General features: G+C 47.9%; 1 protein-coding gene across 1 annotated transcript; it reads right to left on the bottom strand.

The window, feature by feature from the left end:
• Positions 1 to 10,150: 10,150 nt before the first annotated feature.
• On the bottom strand, positions 10,151 to 17,044 carry CNGA2 (cyclic nucleotide gated channel subunit alpha 2). The gene is made up of 6 exons (XM_077888707.1): positions 16,935 to 17,044; positions 16,625 to 16,717; positions 15,823 to 15,993; positions 14,599 to 14,706; positions 12,721 to 12,827; positions 10,151 to 12,372 (listed from the first exon to the last, which is right to left on the bottom strand). The coding sequence occupies exons 1-6, from the start codon at positions 17,042 to 17,044 to the stop codon at positions 10,967 to 10,969; spliced, it is 1,995 nt and encodes a 664-aa protein (XP_077744833.1). The 3' UTR covers positions 10,151 to 10,966.
• Positions 17,045 to 22,980: the final 5,936 nt, after the last annotated feature.

The following is a 22,980-nucleotide window of genomic DNA, read 5'->3' on the forward strand; positions in this document are numbered from 1 at the left end:
TTCCCCTGCCTTGCTCTTTTTCTGAGTCCTTGCTGCATGAGGCAGGGTTTAGGATGGCTGGAGGAATGGCACTGGGGTTAGGGGTTGGGGTCCAGGTCCTTAGGCTCAGCACAAAGTCCACTGAGGCACAATCTTCAACAGTTCCAGAGCCTCAGATACAGGGAGAGGTGGAGGGACCGGACAGGCTAGGGCTCAAAGAAATGGGCAGAGGGAGGCTGAAAAGGAAAGGGGTAATTAGAAGGGGCTGGGGAGGCAGGTTGAGGGAGAGAGGGAGATGAAGAGGGTTGGTTACGGGGAAGAGCTGTGAGAAGTGAGGGCTGGATGGTAGTGGGGAAATGCCATCTAGAGAAGACAGAGGAAATAGAGGGCAGGGTGGGGTAGGAGAGGAGGGCAGAGATGGACTGAAAGGACAGCAAATGAGGGAAATGATTCTGAGAGGTGAAGGAGGGAGAGGAAGAGGCAGGAGGTGGGAAAAGAGGAGGAGAAGGAGACAAGGAGGGGAGGAAAGGCAAAGGAAGGGAGCTATTGAGGAAGAAACAGGAGAGGAGGAAGGAGAAAGAGAACAAGGGGGCTGGGAAGGCAGCCAGGGAAGGAAAGAGGGTGAGGGAAGATGGAAACAGTAAAGAGCCAGAGAAAGGCAACCAAAAAAAGGCTTAAAGGCAGGAGAGGACCATTTCAGATGGCACTTGTGACCTGGATGAGAGAAAAGACCAGCAACGCACGTGAAGACTCATTTCAAAGGGAATGTGACAGTGGGCTGCTGGCCAGGCTCCCAGAAGACACTGAGGCATTTCCCCAACAGGGTCAAGCCAGCATACCTGCATGACCCGCTGATTCTTTCCACTCCATGAGAGACACTTGTGCCAGCCTCCTCTCGGTGAGCCCTGCCACCCTGCAGAGCTGACCACTAAGCTCTGAATTTTGGGTGCTGGCCTCGTTTAAGAGGTAGCTAAGCTTTTCCAGCTGTCATCACTCCCTGGCCATGACTCACCAGGATAGGGACCCAGAAGTCTCCTTCCCTCCCTCTCCCCTTCCTTCCTTCCTTCCTTCCTTCCTTCCTTCCTTCCTTCCAACCTTCTTCCTCTGCTCATAACTAGTCACAGCCTTACCTCACTCCAGTGAGACAGGTGGAGGTCTGGACCCAGCTCCAGGTCCAGGTCAAAGCTCACGATGGAAGCCAGGCAGCACCCAGCTGCTTGTGTAGCAATGCCTCACAGCCCAGACGGCTGCTAGCTAGCACCTCCACTCCTTTGTGTAGCAGGGTAAAAGCTACCTCCAGCTCAAATTTGTGGATTTGCAGGGCCACTATTCCAAAGTACTAGGTCTTCCCAAATTTAAGGTGGCATGGTACAGATCTAGTAACAGTCATCGGCTGTGAAAAATATACTCTTAAAATAACAGGCAAACATGAACTAATGGATAGGATTTCTGTGCCATTTACAAATGATTCAATAGAAAGAAAGATTGGAAAATAGACAAAAATCAAGTTTCAGCCAGCTCCAACTCAAAATCCTCAAATGTCACCTGTCAGTGTTTCAGTGCTTACTCCATCTGGCTGTGATGTTATCTCTGCACTTAGATAAACAACCCACCAGTAACTTAAGGTTTGGGCCCATAGTTACTCAGTTGGAGGCTGCTCACTTGGACTTTGGGTGGGCCTCAGGGGCAGCTTCCAGGTCACTTGCCCATAGTAACCCGTCTTTGAAACCCTCACACCATGGGATCTTTCTGAAGCTGTCCCACAGCAGACACAATTAGCTTTCAGCACATTTGGACACAGTCACTAGCTCGCTCTGCATTGTCTTTGGGCCAAGGAAAACTATTTCCTGTTCTATAAGATCAGAACATAAAGGGAAGAGCATGACCGTGCCTGCAAAATGAGCGGCATTCCTGGCACTCTTTGCAGGCAGATCTCCTCTTTCCTAGACTCTGTTTCCCCACCTACCCTCTGGCCCACATTGGTTTATTTCTAGAAACCACTGCTGTGCTATGGACACACTGGGTACACACTTGTTTCCTTGTTTCCTAAAGGGCTACTCTTTTCTTCCATAGGTGTATTAGGAAACACAGACAAATCCATACATGTTAAAATATAGACAGACTGGTTCCCTCATTCTTTCAAGAAACATTTTTTGGCATCTTCTCTGTGCCAGGCACTGAATGACAACAAAGAGATTGAGCTACGAAAGGTTAACTTGATCAAGCAGGGCCCAGGGGATCTCTGGAGACCGCCAAATCGGGGTGGCTTTGAGAAAGGCCAATTTCAACTTGAAGCCTACGGAACTGGTCTCAGCCTTTGTAGAAGAGGGGCCAAGGAGGAGAAGAGACTAGGGCCATGGCTTCTGGGCCCCACCTGAGGAGGCATTCCTGGGCCAGCATGGCACTCTCCCAAATTGTTTTAGTGTTTAAAAGGAAGACTCCAACCCAGCCTGTCTTTCCAAGCACATTGCATATCCAAGTGCTCAGCGATGAAATCGATCTGCAGAGGTGACTCACAGGCAGACAGCCAGCGCAGTCACGGATCCCTGTCTGCATTCCCAATTTGCCTGCTCAGGTTGTCGTCTTTTTAATGTTATTTACCAAGCCCAGTGCCCCCAGTGCCTGTCCCCAGCGCCTGATAGAGCCCTCCAGCCATTGTCCCTGTACGCCTGTCACATCTTGTCAATGCCTTCTTGAATTCAACAGGTTTGGGCAGCCTGTCTACAGGCTTGCCTGTTCACTCCTGGGGCCCCAGGATCCAAGAAAGTGGCCTAGTGGATGCAGCCCCATCAGCGATCCCAGCAGGTCCCAGAAGGAAATGTCCCCCAGCTACACCTCCTCTGCCTTTCATTGGGCAAGAAAGAGAAGGGGTTGCCAACAGTAGTCCTGCACATGGCACTGTCCTGCTGGCAGTCGTGGTCAGTGTCAGTGAGACGCGGGGGCGGGGGTGTGTGTGTGGAATGGGGTGGGAGGGGATCCTATGTGGAGGGGGGATAGGGAGGCCTAGGGAGGCCCCTGAAGAACTTCCTCCTGCCATGCTCTGTGCCCGCGGTTGCACTTATCACCTGACCCAACCCCACTCTAGCCCGGGAGTCTGGGGGGGGGGTCCCAGTTCCCTGGGGTCCAGGTCCTGCAAAAAGGGTCCTGCGTGTAGGATGGGCAAGGGCTTGGAAAGTGCATGTTAAGCTCCACTCGTGGCGCGAAAGCGCCCCCACCATGCTCTGCGGCCAGGGGTGGAACAGCAACTGAGCGAGCGTCCTTGAACCTGAGACACCTGGCCAGCCAGCCCCTTCCAGACCCTGGCCCAGGCTGCTGCTCATCTCCACCAGCAGCCTACTCACTCATCCTCACTTGGCCTCCAAGACCTGGGTCCCAAAGGCTTCTCCACACTTCAGCACTGGACAGGCCCCACCTCCTAGAGCCAGAGTTCTTCAAAAAGCCGGAACAGAAGGGTATCCAGAGACCTTACTCATTATATAGATAAAAAAACAGGCTGCAAATTCAAGGCAGATCTTTGTTCATGGACAGTGCTAGGAACTTCTGATTACTATCATCTTACCGTGCTCCCACTCGACACTAGTCCTGAAGCCTCTCTAACCACCTACCTTTTCCTCTTAGACTGGCAAAGAGAGTGAGGTTATGCCTCAGGAACTTAGACCCTCAAGATCCAGAGGATTAACCTGCAAATTCCAGGGATACCCATTCCTCCAGCTGGCCTCTGATTCCACCACTCCGGGAAGAAGTTGGAAGGACTTAGATGTGGCACAAGCCCAGATTATGTAACTGAGTTGGCATTTAAATAACCTAACAACAAATTGCCCAATTTAATTTTCTTACTCAATCCAATAAAGAAGAAACAAGAAAACGTATTCTAATTAAATACATTGATCCATAGGAACTGGCAACTCTGAAGGTCTGCCTGGAAGTTAGCAGTTACACAAACTTGAGTGACACAAAGATATGAGTTATAAGACAAAACTCATCCTCCCCCCCTTCCACAGAAAGGCTTCAAAGTGTCCTGAAAAACTCTTCCTTTAAAATAAATGGGAAATTGAGCCCAAAAGGAAAAGAAACCCATCCAAGTCCAGCCAGCTAGGCCAAGTTAATTTTCAGGGTCTGTGGAGCTCAAGAGAGCATCAGGTTCGTGCTCTACTCTAGCCACAGACTGGGGCCCTTGGCCTTGGTCTTCAGCATCCTTGACCAATTGGATCCTTGGACCTGGCATGCCATCCTGCTTGCCAAGACAGCTCTTCTGCATCCTCCAAACTCTTAAGCAAATATCAAGTTCTCAGGGACAAATTTGTATATAGAGAACAAAATAGCAGTTTGCTCAGACCCCCTTAGAGTACTGCCCAGTTTGAGTCCTGTAAGTACTAGTAGGTAAAAAGTTGTGGAAAAGAGCAGAGTGTCACCAAGTCTGGGGGAGCCAAGAAAGAATGGCTTGATTAGAAATAAGGATTTAATGCCTTCTTCCCCAACTCTCCCATTGTGCTATGCCCCAGGTTTCCAAGGGAAGAAATTTCCAAGTCTTTAGCAAATAGGGGCCTATCAGATCCTACACTGTAGGGGATTGGTAGGATCTGTAGAACCCTATCAGATCCTACACAGATATGGCCCTGGTCCAAGACACAACACCAAGCCCCTTTGGACCTATGTTTAGCAAGCCTCTTAGCTAGAAATGCATCTTCATCACCCTCCCAAATGGTGCCAGCTGTAGCTGGCTTGGTTTTGGGTCTTAAATCAAAGCTGGATTGTCCTTCCAGGGTAATGTCTGCCTTGGAGAAAAGCAAAATTACTTAGTATTTGGCAGCTCAGTCCATGCCAGGGGAAGGTGACCTGCAACAGAACCCACAGTCAGTGTGGCAAGTCATTCCTCATGCTAGAACCAGATGGCATCCCATACCAGCCTACCCCACGTCCCTGTTGAGCTTGTGGAGCTCTGCCTTCAGTAGGGCCCTATAGGGACCAAGTCCCTATCCACACTTCCAACCCCAAGTAGCCTCAGCTATGGGAAAGGCACTGCGAATACCACACGGAAGAGGTGGTGGTTGTTTTGAGGTGGATTTCTGTGAGGGCCCCTTCAGAGCCCTGATGACAAAGAACAAGTCATGACAAGGTCTAGAGGAAGAGGGATCAAGGCAGAGGACAGTAAGTGCAAGGCCACCAAGACAAGAAGAAGCTTGGTGGGAGTGTGGGAGGAATTAAAAGAAGACTGGAGGGCTTCTGGAAGAGAAAAGCAGGAGAAGTGAAAGAGCAGGCAAGGTCAAAGACATAGCCTGGGCTTATAGCAGACAGGACCTGGAGACCAGTCATGAGTTAGGATCCTATTATAGGAATAATGGGAAAGCACTGGGAGGTTTGAAGTAGGGAAATGGAAAGGATTTCAGGGAGATAAGGTAGAAACAAAGACACTAATCTGAAGGCAACTGTAGGCACCTACAAGAAAGCTTATGGGGGCCTGGACCAGGGTGGGACCAGCAGAAGTGGGAGAGGTTCGTGGATCCTGACTTTACTTTGAGAGTTAAGCAGAGAGTATTTCCTGGCTGGTTGGATATACTGGATGAAGGAAAGAGGTGAGTCTAGGATGACTCCGATGGTTTGGCCTAAGCAACTGGAAGGGTAGGTTAAGCCATTACTCATATGGGGAGGATGGTAGGGAGCTAATTTGGAAGAAAAGCAATCAAAAGCTGAGTTATGATAGTGTTGATTTTGAAATGCGTTAGTGTTGTCAGGTAGGCTTTTGGATATCCACCATTATCTGGTCACTCCCTTCATGAGCCATTGGAACAATTATTCATATAATCATTTTCTTTAAATCAACCTTAAATAAGTTCATTTTTTCTTTAACTCCATGCTAAGCAATAATATTCATGACATCAAGGGTTTCATAGACTACTAGTATTTTTTTCCTCGATACACATTAAAATTCATATGACAAACATAGTTACTAGGTCTTATTGAAGTTCAATCCTGACATTTCCTCCTTACCCAACCCTTAGCAAAGTCTGGGCACCTGGCATATACAGATTTGAATTCAGCCATTGGCTTTGATGCCTAGGATCCTTCAAGGGCATTTGAAGGAATTGCAGTGGGGCATTCAGAGAAGAAGACCTGGTCCTGAAGCTCAGAGAGGGCCTGAGGGCAGCCTCCCGATTGCTAGGGAACCCTACTGAGCCCTCAGCTTGGTAGGGGGTTTCACAGAGCAGAGCCCACCACCCTTTTCTTAGGTCCATGCGCCCTCTGGTGGTTAGGTTCTCTGACTCTTTGCACTGGGGGGGCTTCTGAGCTCGCTTCCAGGCTATGCAGAAGTGGGGGACCCTCTACCTTGGCCTCCTTTCAAGGGAAGGGGAAGGGGTCAGATTAGCTTTAGGCTCAAAACTAAGGGACAGGATGGGCTTAAGTGGGGGCAGCAGTTTGCAAGCCAGGCTGAAACCACCAAGAGTCAGACCAAAAGGGGAAGAAGAGTGGTGGGTAGGAGTAGGGGCTTTTGTTATCCATAGAAGGTCGCCAATGCAAAGAAAAGCACACTGATAGCCATATACAAATAGGGCAATTTACCTTAGGTGGGTATTTTCAGAGGAAAATACAAAACACTCCAATTCTAATATTTCAAAATTAAGAGCAGGGAACATCAGACTATGCTGAATAAATACAACACATAATGGAAAATGTATTTCAGTTCTTATATTACAGCCAGTTATGGGAGAGAAGCGGGGGCGGTGACCAGCAACAGGCAGGAGAGAGTCATGCTCTTGCAGAAAGCAATCAAGGAGGGGACTGGGAGGGGCAAAGAGACACTGTCTGCCTAGGTTGATATCCAGGTGCTCACACAGGCATCCACACCACATCGACACAAGTGTCCACACAGGCGTGTGTGTGTGTGTGTGTGTGTGTGTGTGCGCACACACACACATTCACATACTCACATACTTCAGGCTGCATGGATATTCTTTTGGTAACCCTTTCATCTTTTTCTCAAAGAACAAACTGTGTTTAGATGAGAAGAGACCAATTGCTAAACACACTCACAGTCCAATGTGCAAGACAGTCTCATGTAGAAGGCTGTGGCAAGGCCTCAAAGAAGGGGGCCCCTGAACTGAGTCTCAGAGGAAAAAAAAGCAGAAAAGAGTGATCCAGGCAAAAGGGACAGCATGAGAAGTCCTAGAAGCTTAAGAGAACATAGACATTCAAGGCACCACAAAAGGTCATGAGTGATTTAGACTCGAAGATGTCTGGGGAGAGTGTGGGTACAGAACAGAGCCCTGAATCCTGCATCTCATTCCAGGGAGCTCCCCACATGACCCAGATGAGTCACCTGCTTGCACTGGGGAAAACTAGGTCCAAGATTTGATGTCTGCTAGGTTGATGTGAGCTGGAAATCAGGTACCCATGGAGGCTGGACGAAGGGTGAATCAGGCTCCAGGAGAAAAGGCTACAGATTTCTTGCTAAAGCCAATGAAATATTTTTCAATGCAGTGATCTGCTGCTTCTGGGCCAGTGCCATTCCAGGGCAACAAAATTAATATCTATTCTGGGTTCCAGCACAGAGCAAAGCTGAGCTACTTGGTGTAGCCTTCGCAATGAGCATCTGGGCAAGCAAATGGTTGTGTCCTCAAGGACCCCACCTCCTGGTGGCTCAGCTTCTAATGAAGTGAAGGGACTTAGAGCCTTTTCTTCCAGCCCAGAATTCAAAGGGAGAGCATACACAGAATACTGTTCCATCATGAATCCTGCCTCCCTACTGCTGCCATTCTCAGGGATCAGGTCTAAGCATGGGTAATGTTACAGATCCCTCCAAGTGAGTCTGTCCCTGGTTAGGACTTGTTACTGTAAGGTAGAGAAGAGGCCAAGAAATTACATCAATTGTAAAAGAAGTCTGGCTAGAATGAGTTCCAAAGAAGATCAGTGGTAACACCTACATCCAGGAAAATTGGACTAATCAAAATTAAAAAATTCTGTGTTTCAAAGGACACAATGAACAGTGAAAAAGCAACCTATGGAAAGGGGGAAGGAATTACAAATCATATATCTGAAATATCTGATATGGGCTAATACCCAGAATATGTAAAGAACTCCTACAACTCAGTATGAAAAAAACAAACAATATGATTTAAACAGTGCAAAGGACTAAATAGCCATTTCTCAAAAAAAAAAAAAATGGCCAAAAAGCACATGACCGTTTACCAGGGAAATAAATATTAAGACTACAATAAGGTACCACCCACACCCATTAGGATGGAAACTGTAAAAAAAAAAAAAAAAAAAAAAGAAAGAAACAAGTTTTGGTGAAGATGTATAGAAGTTATACTCCTAGTGCACTGTTAGTGGGAATGTAAAATCGTGCAGTTGCTATAAGGGATATTATGATGGATGCTCAAAAAATTAAAAATAGATTTACTATATGATGCAGCAATTCCACTTCTGGGTATATCCTCAAAAGAAGCAAAAGCAAGAACTTGAGCAGATATTTGTGTATTCATGTGCATAGTGGCATGATTCACAGTAGCCAGAAGATGAAAATAACCCAAGTGTCCATCGGTGGATGAATGGATAAACAAAATGTGGGGGAATCCCTGGGTGGCGCAGTGGTTTGGCGCCTGCCTTTGGCCCAGGGCACGATCCTGGAGACTCGGGATCGAATCCCACGTCGGGCTCCCTGCATGGAGCCTGCTTCTCCCTCTGCCTGTGTCTCTGCCTCTCTCTCTCTCTCTGTGACTATCATGAATAAATAAATAAAATCTAAAAAAAAAATGTGGTATATCCATACAATGGAGCATTATTCAGCCTTAGAAAGGAAGGGTATTCTGACACATGCTACAACATAGATGAACTTTAAGGGCATGAGTGAAATAAGCTTATCACAAAGGAATAAATAGGGTATAATTCCACCTATATGAGGTATCTAAAATAGTCAAGTCATAGAAACAGAAAGTAGAGTGATGGTTGCCAGGTGCTAGCAGGGAGGGAAAATGAGGAGGTGTTGTTTAATGGGAGTAGAGTTTCAGTTTGGGAAGATTAAAAAATGCTGGAAATTTGTTTCACAACAATGTGAATGTACCTAACCCTACAAAACTGTACGCTTAAAAGAGGATGAGGGATTCCTTTTTTTTTAAATTTTTTTTTAATTTTTATTTATTTATGATAGTCCCAGAGAGAGAGAGAGAGAGGCAGAGACATAGGCAGAGAAGCAGGCTCCACGCACCGGGAGCCCGACGTGGGATTCGATCCCGGGTCTCCAGGATCGCGCCCTGGGCCAAAGGCAGGTGCCAAACCGCTGCGCCACCCAGGGATCCCTGGATGAGGGATTCCTGGATGGCTCAGGGTGTGATCCCAGGGTCCTGGGATGGAGTCCCACATCAGGCTCCGCACAGGGAGCCTGCTCTCTCTCTGCCTATGTCTCTGCCTCTCTCTGTGTGTCTCTCATGAATAAATAAATAAAATCTTAAAAAATAGTTAAGATAGTAAATTTGATGTATATTGTACTGTGATTAATAGAGACCTAGAGAGATGGATGATAAATAGGCAGATAGTAATAAGTGGTGTGCACAAAAGCATCTGAGTCTGCACCTAGAACTTCTCGACTACTAATTAGCACTTGTCCTTTGGGTTCCTAATCATCTGATGGTACCTACTCAAGTATCTGCTCTTCCAGAAGATCTCCTGCAAATCCCCAGATGTAGCCAATGTTTCTTTAAAGACCCAGCTATTGGCAAATAGAAACATAGGCATCTTGATGTGTTTGCTCATTGCCCCAGCATTTTTTGAAAGCCTCCTCTGGGCCATGCATGTCCCCAAGACTGCAGACAAAGCAGTGAGGGAGGGTATGTTGGCCCTGCCCTCCAAGAGCCCACAGTACGGAGGGGAAACCAGCTCTGTCAAAACCAGCCACACAGTATGATATGAGCCAGAACATAGACTTGCAAGTGCTGTGGGAGTCTGGGGGGGGGGTGATTGACTGCCTAATGAGAGCCTTATCCAAGAAGGTAGTTTTTGAGCTGAGTCCTAAAGGACCAGTGGAGCTATGGCAGGCAGCAGAAGATAGCAGAGGTGTTCCAGGCAGAGTGAGTCCTTTATAAGAGGATAAAAGAGGAGAGAAAGGGAAAGAATGGGAATAGCGTAGTGGAACAATAACCACAACTAGTTCAAATGAATTTATTAACTTGTAGGTGCCTCTACTGCAGATGTGAACTTAAAGAGTCTCCCACCCACTGCCAGCCTCAGGGCTTCTTCTGTAATGCTCTGTATAGAGGAGTGATGGCCAGAGCTCCCACCCACCTCCTTCTCCAGGTAGCACTTCCTTGTTCCTCACTCCCTGCACTGGAATGGACAAGGAACCAAGAGAATAATCTCTCCCTAGTCCAGAGAAGCCTGCAGAGACCTCACTTCTGGCTGGCAACATTCAGATGGATGAACAAAGCAGGACTTGGAGTACCTGATGGAGAGGCAGCCGTGAGTGATCACTGTCCTACTTGCCACCCTCCTTTCCCTGCCTTGGGAGACAGACACTCGGTACCTATGCTAACTGTCTGCAGCCATTTATTGAACTACATACATGTGCAGGGAAATGGGGATATTCAGATCACATATCCAAAAAGCAGGGGCCAGAACCAAGTGGGAAGCAGCTATGTGTGAAAGAACCTGGAGAAAGGGCAGATCCACAGTAGGGTGCACAGTGTCCTGCAGATGGGCTTCTTCAGAGTAGATCATTTCCCAGGCTCCCAGCCCCAAGAAAGACCCCTTGAAGATAATTCAATGGGCTCTTCTCTTCCTTCCTCAGACTTGGACAGGCTAAAGCTCCTGGAAGCTGAGCCAACATGGTCTGCACTGTGCATAAGCTTGGCTATTAGCTGGACTTGGAGGAGGGCTCCTAGATGATTGAGCCAAAAACCTAGGACAGAGAGGCTTCGGGGAGAATTCAAGAGGTAATATGGACACCTGCACAGCTCCTCTAATTCCCAAGGCTGGGAGGGCAGTTGAACCCAAACCCTCATGGCTTATCAGCAACAGCTGGCTCGGGGCTGGTAATCCCATCTGACAGGTAATCATCCTCATTGTTCTGCTTCATCTTGGTTTCCAGAACCGTAATGCGCTGCTTGAGCTTTTGCTGGGCTCCCGTGTATTCAGCCAGCAAGCGGCCAAAGCGAGTGTACAAGGTCTCCATGTTGGTCTCCAGCTGCTCTAGCTTCTCTTGCACATCTATGTCCATGCTGGCTGCCACCTCAGTCTCATCCAGCAACCCCTCCTTCATCAGGATCTCCCGGCCCCTCTCCTCCAAGACCTTCTTGGCATCAGGGTACTCAGTCACGGCTTCCATAAGATCATCCTTGGACAAGCAAAAGAGATCTGAGTAACCAAGGCTACGGATGTTGGCTGTGCGTCGATTGCCCATTTTGCTGCCCTTAATGTTAAGGATACTGATCTCTCCAAAGCAACTCCCAGCCGAAAGCAGGGCATATTGAGTAACACCATCATCAGCCACCACTGCCAATTTGCCCTCCTTGATTATGTACATCTCCTTGCCAATATCCCCCTTGCGGCAAATGTAATCACCAGGACTGAAGACCTGAGGACGAAGCTTCAATACTAGCTCCACCAGCAGGCCAGCCTCACAATCCTGGAAGATGCGCACTTTTTTGAGTGTGGACAGATGGACATTGATGGCTATCTCAGCCCTCAGCTTGGCTGGCAAGTTCTTGAGAACTTCCCGCTCATCCACACTCTTCTTATTGGTCCACAAGTAGTCAAACCATTTAATTACCTTGGCTTCCATCTCTTTACTGACCTTTCGGAACTGCATGTAATGTTTGACAGCATCAATCTTGGCCTGGAATTCAGCCCGAGTGGCATTCATGTTGGAGATCATGGAGCCCACGTTTCCCACAATGGTGGCAAAGATGAGGACACCAATCAGGAAGTCAAAGATGACAAATAAGTACTCCTCATCCTTTACAGGGGGTGGTGTCTCTCCAATGGTGGTGAGTGTCAGCGTAGACCAGTAAAGGCAGTAGATGTATTCTCTAGCCAGGTAGCCATACTCAGGGTCAGTGATGTTGGGATAAACCCAGGTGTCAACGCCAAAGCCAATGGACTTGGAGATGGCATAGTAGATGCAGGCATTCCAGTGGATGATGACCAAGATGTAGAGGACCAGGTTGCTGATTCGGAATATGTTAGGGTAGCTGGTGCGTGTCTCAGTGCGATCAAAGAATTCAAACATGCGGGCAAAGTGTAGCAGGCGGTTGAAGCGCAGCTCAGGTCTGTGGATGCCCACAGCAAAATAGATCAAGTCTGTGGGAATAATAGAAGCCACGTCCAGCTTGAACTGCAGTGTGTGGATATAGTTGTCCCGCAACTTCTTAGAATCTTTGACCAGCAGCCCCTGCTCCAAAAAACCTAGTAGAGATGCAAACCAGTATATCAGTACTGCCCTCAGGCCTGTCCCTCTAAATAGGCTAATGCTCAGCAAGGGACAAACTGCACACTCAGCCCTCCTGCCCAAGAAGAGTTATAGGAAACTCACAAGGCAGAGCTGGCCTGAAGGACCCTAACACATGACCCCTAGGCTTGAACCTCACTAAGCACACAGGGACTGTGAGGTTCAAAGAAGAGCAAACACCAACCCAAGTCCCAGCCAGGCAGTTAAGTCTAACGCTGTGTCAAGAAATCTTCCTAAAAAAGTGGATTCAGGAGTTTGGACTGATGGGTCATGTTCCTGCCTATGCATCCCACTTGCTCACTTACCTGTGCGCAATCGAATGAAGAGGTCCGTGATATACACCACATCTGAGAAGTAGTCCAGCACCAGCCACACTAGGTAGTAGCCTTTCTGTAGGTCACTGAAGCAGGCTCTGCAGGAAGACAGGACTGGGCTTCTCTCTCAAAGCCAGCCAAGGCCCTCTGGAGGCCTCAAACTGAGTGCCCACTGAGCACAGGGCTTGAGATAGCTACTAGGGACACTGACAAGTCACAGTCAGTCTGGTGTCATGAAGAAACTTATTAACAAGCAACATATACCTCCTTAAATAGACATCCACACTGACCATTACTTGTCTCTTATCCACTGGACTATGAGTACCAAGAAGATGGAGACCACCTCTTAGTCATTACTGTATATGTCCTATGCCCTGCCCCAGAGCACCAGGATTTTTGACAGGGGTGAGTTGAACCAAAAATTAGACACTGGAAGTATGAACTATAATATACAGCTGAATAGCCCCATGCCCATCTCTTCAACATACACTTATTGAGAATTCAACACAGAGCACTGGCCAATCCAAGTGAGAGAGAAGACAGTAGCTGGGCTTAGCCTAGAGGCAGTAGGAATGGAGAGGTTAGAGGCTGCAGGAGTTTTAGAAAGAATTGACAAGACTTGATGACTGAATGGGTACAGACCCAGAGAGGGAGTAGAATAGGAGATAGAATGCACAATGATGACCCAGTGAGTGTACGAGTCAAAGGAAAGAGCAGTTTATTCTTACTACTTGGTCACATTTCAAGTAAGACCCAAGACCCTGGTGCACCAAGCCTACAGAACAGTACTATGCCTGCCTGATATTCACTTCAAGTCTTCCAGCCAACTAGGCCATCCTGAGACAGGGTCTTGGCATATGTTCCTCCTTCCCAGAATGTTCCTTTCACCAGGCTCAGGCATCTAAATAACTGATTCCCTCTCACCATTCAGGTCTCAGCTAGGATGTCACCTCCTTAGAGAGGACTACACTGACTGACTTCCTCTAGTAGCTCCCTGCCTCAAGTCCCTTGGGCATTTGTTTTGTTCATGTTTACTATCAGTGACTCTCACTAGCCTGAGAGCTCCAAGAGAGCAGAGGCCATGTGTGTCTTGTTCACCACATCATCGTCAGCACATAGCACAGAGCCTGGCACCCAATGGATGCTCAGTCAAACCCTTGCTAAATAAATAAAGTGGGGGATAGGGTGGGGTGGGAAATGATGTCAAAGAAAGCTACCTGTGAGAGTGGCTTTGGAACTGAAACTGTAAGAAGAACCTCCATAGGCTAAAAATGGGGAAAGAAAAGCTTCTCTTGAGGAAATAGAATGTTATGATTCAAGAGTAGTGACTGCTGGGGCTGAGGGTATGTCCAAAAGGTGGAACTAGAGAGAAGGCCAGGTCCAAACAGCCTTAACAGTTACTCTGAGGGCTTCAATTTCATCCTGTGAGCAATGGGAGGGGGGGCATTGAAGGATTTATTAGGAGAAACTGACGTAATCAAATCCCAGTTTCTACTAACTGTACTAGTTGCAAGTGTGAAGGATGCATTGGAGGGGGCAAGAGTGCTTGCAAGAAATGGGTGCAAGACTATTGTAGTTGTCCCAGGGAGAGAGGAGGGTGGCCTTATCCAGGCCAGTATTGGTATGGATGGAGAAGTAAGAACAGATACCAGGAAGGACATACATGAAGCTTTGGTAGCATATTAAATTGGGAGGGGGCATTGGGGGTTAGCAGGGCAGAGGGAGGTGCCATTGGCAAGCAGGGGATCCAGAAAGAAAACTGGGTTGAGATGAGCTCTGTGTCCACAGCTGGGACTGGTACACTCTTAACCCCAAAGCCTGTGTGCTGGGCTGCTTTGGCCACCCCCTCCCAGATCCCTCTCTGCTCACCTGGCCACCAGCAGGCACCAGTTGTAGAGAACAGGCATGGCAATGACAAATAGCCAGCGGTAGTACCAGTCCCCAGCTGGATCCAAGACAAATAGTTCAAATTTCTTTCTAAGGAGACAGACAGAGGGCAGGCTTGAGGACTAGGTCCTCACTGTGGCAGCACCCCAGTTCCCAGAGGCCAGGAGTCCTTTAAAAATTAATGCTTAAGAGGATGTGCAGGGTAAGGACCAGGTTGGCTCAGGGCCCCATTTTCAGGGAGACAACTTGGTACTGGGCATCTGAGTAGAGCTCAGATGGGCCAGGGTCACCCATCTTCCTACTTTAACCCCACACAGGCCCATTGGTCCCCATGCCTTCCTGAGGCAACCTCGCTCAGAGGGCAGGACATGGCAAGGGGCAGTGTTTTCACTGAAGTGGGCTTCAGGGCCTGGGGAGGTACTTCCACAGGATGGTAATGAGCACTCAGGGCCTGTTCCCATATCCCTCCTGGGAAGAGAGAGGAACTCCAGAAAAGTGAGTGCCACGTGCTTCCTGCCCACCCCACCCTCCCTGTTTGGTCCCTGGCCTCCAGCTCCCAAATTGCTTTCCCAGATGCTACATCCTGTCTTGGCAAAAGCTCTTTTCCTCCACCGGCCAGAAGTGGGGAATGTCGGCTTGGCCAGACATCCCCAGTCGCCAACTCATTCCTCAAAGAACAGAGCTTCCAGCTCTACCTTCTTGGCCCTCCCCCGCTCCCTCCTGCTCAGTTGTTCCCAGGCCTTCCCCAGCCAGCCAGCCCCCCATATGGCCTCTTCAAAGGCCCACCTCTGTACCCACATTGGCACTGGTGTGGGCATACTCTCAGCAGCACTCCCTAATTGCACCCTCCTCTGCATTTACTGACTGTTGGAATTGAGACTGAGGCTGGCAAACATTTGTGTGCCCTTGCTGTTTGCTTCATAAGCAGTAAGAGAACATCTGGCAAGGGACAGCTAAGGGAAGAAAAGCCACTAAGAGCTCCCATGGCAATTGGTTCCTGGAAGTTGGAAAAGTCTGTGAACAGGGACAATGGAAACATACTAGAATTAAAACCATAGCAGGTCTCCCCTGTCAACCCTTTTCCTTGCCATGGCAGGACTTGTTATAGACTTCAGTCTTCCCCTGACAGTGGCATAAGAAACCCCACCAAGCCCTACAGTCGCATGCATGAGAGCCCTTCTAGTCCTACAAGCTGGACAACTATACTTGGTGCCCTTGCCCTCGCCGTCCTTGTCGCCTTTGCCATCCCCTTGCTGCGTTGTCACAGTCTGGAGCTCGGGCCCACGGAAACGCTCCAGGAACGAGTCAGGTCGAGCTTCCTCCTCACGGAAATTCTTGTTGGCCCACTCTCTGATGACCCCCACCAGGCGGACAATCCTAGAAATGAGAGAGAGCATGGACCAGAGAGAAGAATCATGCTATTCAGAAAGGATGTGGGCCCAAAAGCTCACCACTTGGTGAGGGAGATGGAGAAGGGACCTTGGAAACAGGCCAGTCCATGATGCTTCCCATGCTGAGTTGGGATGTGGACCAGCACTGAGGACAGGAGGCTGGGGTTTGGGTATGACTCTAAATGCAGCCTGAGAGGCAAGGAGTTGTTCTGGGAAGACTTCTTGTATGAGGTGCCATCTCAATTGATGGTGAAGAACAAATAGGTAGTCTCCAGGGCAAGATAATGGAGGACAAGTCAAGAGGAAGATTGGCCCAGGCTTCCTGATTTCCCTATGGAGCCTATGACTCTGGGCTGCGGACCTCAGGACCCTCTTCTTAGACCCATTTGCTGGGGAGGATTCCTCCTCCCTCTCCCAATGCTGAGACAGACAAGTCTGAAGGGAATGCTCCACTGAGCACTCCCAGCTTGCTCACAGGAGCCACCTCAGGAGAAAAGTATTTCCCATGGGTCTTAGCAGAAAGGCTCAATGGGACTGACAGAAAGGGAATTATGGTAGCCATTCTGACAGATCCCATAGGCAGAAGCAGGTAGCATGAGAGCAATGGTGGAACCTACCTGTGGAAGCCACCCCTTCCCCGCTGGGGGGCATCCATCTCCGCCAGCCTCTGAAGTTCTGAGGAGGTGTCATCATCAGCGGCAGACTGTGGCCTGTAGAGGAAGGAACAGAGCTGACAAGGGTTACTCTGGACATACCTTGTCTCCTATCAGCACTTTTCTCTGCTGGGAGGTGCCTAGAAATCCAATACTCCCTTTTTAGAGGATATTCTTAAGCCAAAGGATTGTTTACTCTGACAATGAGGCAGAGCTGGGAAAAATTAGAAGCCTCCAGGCCATCCCTGAAAAGACCCAGCCTCAACAGACTCACCTGCTGCTGGTCCTGGGGTCATCTTTGCCATTGGCCTTGATGGCAGGAGGTGCATGGTGGTTGTGGTTATTGGCTGGGGAACTCTTCACACCATTGGATTTTTCTGTCATCCTCCATGTACAACCGGTTCCTCACCTGCAAGGGAGATGGTGAAGAAAAAAGTCACAGAGGATCTTGGACACCAGATAAGGCAGAGGAGATACAGATGAGCAGTGAGAACAGAACCAGGGCTCACCTGGGAAACCCCAGCATTCCTGGGTACTGCGATGGCAATGCAGGACAGGGGTATTCAGCATTGCCTAAGTACCAAGCTCTAAACACCAAGAAGATGAAGGTGCTTTCCCCACTCTGCCAGGTAATTCAAAAGGCAAATAGCACTAAATTGCAAAATGTGCTTATTTTTCTTTTACCCCAGTGTATTTTTGACATATAAACTATCAAAGCTAAAACAAAACAGAACAGGTAAAAAAAACTGTCTGAGATGGTGTGCCTGGGTGGTGCAGTTAGTTGAGCATCCAACTCCTAGTTTTGGCTCAGGTTGTGACCTCAAGGTCTTGAGACAGAGCGTCATGTTGGGCTCCATGCTCAGCACAGAGTCTGCTTGAGATTCCTTCTCCCTCTCCCTGCCCCTTCTGCTTGTGTATGCTCTCTCTATCCCTGCCTCCCTCTCAAATAAATAAATAAATAAATAAATAAATAAATAAATAAATAATTTTTTTTTTAAATGTCTAAGACATCTTCTGGTGCCCTGTCTTTGCAAATGTCTGGAAGATACTTAGGCTGCCGAGGATCTCCAAACCAACAACTGCCCCCAAAATCTTGCCTTATGGAAGGAGATGTATCTCCTTGGCCCAAAGCAGCTGCTACCCCACCCCTCACTCCCAGATCTCTGGTTCTGGTTCTCCTGACCCGAGATCACCTCAGAACTCATGCTCTTAGGTGAGAGTTCATCTCTCATTGACTTCTTCAACCAGGGGTAATGTCTCTGGGGCTCCTTCCTTTCAGCTCCAGTCACATTCTCTCCAGTACCCCCTAAGTAATGTTGCACAAGCTGAGGAACAAAAAATGAGCCCATGGCTGGGACAGGGAGTGAGAGGTAGAGAAGGGAGCACTCCCATGGGCTCCATAGACAGTGGTACCAGTCAGGACTCTCTCCTTTGGGCTACAGCAAGCCTTGGAAAAGCTGAGCAGGAGCATGGCTAGAACAGTGTTATATTCTAAAAAGATCCTCTGGCTGCTATGTAGAGACTGGATTAAAGCAAGATAAGAGGCAAGGTGGTAGGGAGAAGACTGAAGAAGATGGTGCCAAAGGAGCCGGAGACAAATGGGCAGAGTGGAGAACTATTCAGGAGGAGAAAGGACGGGACTCAGAGATGGATGGGGAGCACTGGAGAGCAAGTGGGTGGAATTGCACAAAAAGAAAATACAGACTGAGGGACCAGGTCAGAGCTCTGGAGAACCCCAAAGTTTAAATATGAGCATAGGAGGATGTGCCCACAAAATAGACTACGAAGGAGCAGTCTGAGAGGGAAAAATCCTGAAGAAAGACAGGAGATTACATTCATTCTGCATTATTTCTTGCCATGGGTTCAGAGAGGCTGGGGCAAGAGAGATTCAGAGCAGCTCTTCCCTGCTCGGTCTGGTCAGCATGACCCACCAGATTCAATCAGAAGTGGTAAACACACCCCTTCAGGTTGCCTATAACCCCTACTGCTGAAATCCTGCCCCAGTCGCCACTACCTCATCCCCTCTCCATCCACTAATTCCAGATTCCAAAGCTGTCACCATGGTGATGGCAGGCACACCAAGCTCTGCGGTGAGTGGTAATAACAAGCAACCTCAGAGCTGCTCGCCCGGTACTCTCTGTGGGACTATGGCACTGGGATGCTAATGAGGACACCTGAGGGATAGGAACCAGTATCTCTCAGTCTCTGCTTGGACCCTAGAGACAGCAGACCATGGAGACAGAAAGTTCCAGGCAATGCAAACAAAGCTGGTACCACTCACACTGATCAGAGTTGGCCTCAATGGAGCACTGTTCAGTGAATGGATAGTAGGAGTACAGGTAGAGCAATAAAGGTTAAGTCCATTGCATGGATGGAAGGGAGACTGGTGTGAGGAGAGTGGACCCAGAGTGGGGTGTGAGCACAGGAGGCCGAGGCAACCCAGGAAGCATGCAAATATCAGACAGAGGACTTGGGACAGCCTCACTGATAGAGATCCAATGCAGGCCCTGTCTGCCACCACTTGGATCTCTTCCTTCTTTTCTAATCATCCCTAATGGCAATGGCTCTCAGCCCACAGACGGATAGCTTTGGGGGTACACGGCAACATTTGTGTCCTCTCTAAGTTTCTAGCACCAAGAAAGATTTGTCTCCTGTTATTCCTACTCCTTCTCTGCTAGGAACAGGCCCTCCCTTCAGTCTTGTTGCCCAGCAACTGCCCTGCCACACACATTCCAGTTCATAAGACCCACCCCCTCATGCTGCTTGCCAGGGAGCAAAGGCAGGCAGCTATCTCCTGGCAGTGCAGGCAGCTATGCCAGTGGTTCTCATCTGCATCTAGTCCTAAGGCTTCTAGTACCATCATGTCCCCAACCAGGCATCTCTCCCAAGCCACTCACCCATATCTCCAGCAGCCTGGTAGACATCTCCTTTGAGGTACCTCAAATGCAACATAGCTAAAACTAAACTTGACACCTTTACCTACAAATTGACTTCTCCAAGTTACCCATCTCTTAAAGGGGGACTACCCTATACCCATCGTCCAAATCAGAAACCTGGATGTCAACCATAACTCTTGGTTTCCTCCAATCAGCATATCCAGACAACCTCTGTCCTCAGTCAGTCGTCCCCCCCAAAGTGTCAAAGATCTGTCCATGTACTGCCCTCTATTCCCAAGGCCCTGGCCTGCTCTCAAGCCTTCACTGTTGCTCTCCATACATGCTGCAGCAGGCTCTGGACTAGAGGGTTTGCTGGGGGTTAAAGCTCTCAGAGTGGATGACCAGAAAAGGAGGCTGAGGGGAGCATCCTGAGGATCTGCAAAGGCCACATGGAGCTGAACAAGTGAAGGAAATTGGTGACCTTATCAAAAGCAGTCTCCTGCCCCCCTCCCATCTAGCAGCCAGTAGTTTTTTCTCTGTATTTACAGGTTTGATTCTGCTGCTTGTTTGTTGGTGGGAAGATAAGCAAAATGGGTTAGGCAAAATGGGTGAAAGAGGGTGAGAGATACAGGCTTTCAGTTGCAGAATGAATAAGTAACAAGGATTAAAACAAAACAAAAAGGATGAAAACAGTACAGTGTGGGGGATATAGTCAATGTTATTGTAATGGCATTGCATGGTGACAGATGGTAGCTACACTCGCAGTAAGCACAGCCTAATATACAGAGAAGTTGAATCACTATTATGCACACCTGAAACTAATATAACATTGTATATCAACTATACTTCCAATTTTTTTTTAAAAAAAAGAGCAGCCTCAAGGAGTGATGGTAAAAGACAGCATGTTTTACAGGGTTTCATAATGAGTAGTAGGAGGTGAAGAAAAAAGCTATGAATATGTCTAACTCTTTCCAGGAGCTTGATTGAGAGAGAAAGGAGAGAGATAGAATGGAAACCGAAGAATGTGGGGTTGCAAGAGGTTCATTGTGTTGTTTCTCTTATTCTTTTACTGAAAGGAGATAATAAAGCAGGTATAAAAATTCTGAGGAGGGATTCAACAGATAATGAAAATATCTGCATATCCGTCCAACTTCAGTTAAGACATCATGAAAGATGGATGTAATGAGTGGGCTTAGGCACTAGAGGAGTAAGAGGAGATTTATCAAGAACATAGGCCAGGAGGGAAGGAGGTGACAGACAGTTTAGATGGGGATAGGGATACAGTGAGAAACAGCTGAAGGGGCTCATTCATATAAAACCCCAGAATTCTCAGTGAAATGACATCAAGTTTCACCTTCAGAGGCACCAGGCAACAGTAGACACAGACTTTGGAGGAGGTCAAAAGGTTTGAAATAGCTGCTGCAGAGGTGCATGGGGAACCTGAGCAAGTGTGAGGGCAGGACTAGGCTAGGCAAAGAAGACAGGAGACCATGTAATTGGCAAAGACGAGAGAAATGGGCTAGGTCCTAGATAGAATGTGGAACCCTCAAGAAGGGAGGCTTTCAAACAGAGTAAGACGTAATGATTCTGTAAAAAGCCTGACATCAGTCACGATATACTTCTGGATCTCTTTCCTTCTCACCCACAAGTTGAACAACAGACCCAAGACTTTTATAGAACAACCAGCCCTGGTCCAAGTAGTCTCTTGGACCCTGGTTGAGAGCATTCTGAGGACAATTATTTAAGAGATGCTAAGACCAGGGACATAAGGGACAAGTTAGACATACAGCCAAGAGAAGAAGCCAGAACTACTAACTTCCAGTTTGTGTCTCATTCAAATGCTCATTGTTGCCTGGTACTCTTTTATTCATTCATCTAGCCCATGCATGTTCCCAAAGCACCCGCTGTGCATCAGGTCCGTGCTAACTGCTGAGGTCAAAGAGATGTTTCTGGCCAAGCCTTTGACCTCAGTGTTGCTCCCAGAATAAAAGAGACGATAGGAGCACAATTCATCCTCAGAGTCACTTCTAGATTCATGCCTGTTCTGTTTCTCAGAAGCATTTGACACAGCTTGTCTACTCTCTCCTCTCCTCCTTTCTCACTGGCCACTTCTTAGTGTCTTCTGAAAAAGCCTCTTCCTCTTTCCTAACTCCAAACTTTGGAGTTTCCTGAACTCAGTCTTTGGATGGATTCCTTATAGTTCTCTTCATCATTTCCTCATCCAGTCTTGTGGCTTTAAACACATCTGTATGATGATGACTTGCAAATTTATAACAACAGCTCAGCCTCTCTCCAAAACTCCAGTTTGCCTCTCAGATATTACCACTTGAATGTTGAATAGGCATCTCAGACTGAATATGTCCAAAACTGAGCTCTTGATCTTCCTCTCCAAGCCTTATCCTCCGGTACTCACCTGCATCTCAATAAAGACAATGCTATTGTCCCAGTTATTCAAGTCAAAAAACTTCAGAATCATCCTTGACTTCTGTCTTTCTATTATATCCACACACTCTACCTGTGCAAGTCACAAGGACTCTACCTTCAAAACATACCTTGTATCCAGTCATTTCTCACTATTTGTACCATTAATATCTTAGTCCGAACTACCATCTTATCTCAGTGCCTGACATATAATACGTGCTCAATAAGTTTTGAACGAATAGTCAATGGACGGTACCTGCACTTTCTCCAGTCCATTACTCCCTCTCTTTATACATCCATTACTTTTTTTAAAAAAGATTTTATTTATTTATTCATGAGAGACACAGAGAGAGAGAGAGGCAGAGACACAGGCAGAGGGAGAAGCAGGCTCCATGCAGGGAGCCCAATGTGGGACTCGATCCCGGGTCTCCAGGATCATGCCCTGGGCCGAAGGTAGGGGCTAAACCACTGAGACACCCAGGGATCCCCACTACATCCATTACTTAGCTTAGGCCACTACTATATAGAATAGGTCATTTTAAAGATTTTATCTGTTTATTTGAGAGAAAGAAAGAGAGAGAGAGGGAGAGAGAGAGAGAGAGAGAGAACAAGCATGGAGGAGATCACAAACAGGGAGGAGAGGGAGAAGCAGATTCTACGCTGAGCTGGGAGCCTGACACGGGGCTCGATTCTAAGACCCCAGGATCATGATCTGGGCCAAAGGCAGACGCTTAACAACTGAGCTACCCAGGTGCTCCTAAATTAGTCATTTTAAAGGACTATATGAGACTTCTGCTTCTGGACAAGATGGATTATCAGGGACTGGATATACCCTCCAGAATGAAACCCAAGTTCGGCAAAATAAATGAAACAGCAGCTTTAAAGACATTAGGCAACAATGTCAGTGACCCCTAAGAGTCAGGAAACAAATGAGGTGATCTCTACAATTGCCCCAGATTACTTTTATGAGAGATGCCGGGCCATGGCACAGAGAGAGGAAATCCAGGTGGAGCCTGATAGATT

Source organism: Canis aureus, chromosome X, assembly GCF_053574225.1.
Source record: "Canis aureus isolate CA01 chromosome X, VMU_Caureus_v.1.0, whole genome shotgun sequence".
NCBI lineage: Eukaryota > Metazoa > Chordata > Mammalia > Carnivora > Canidae > Canis > Canis aureus.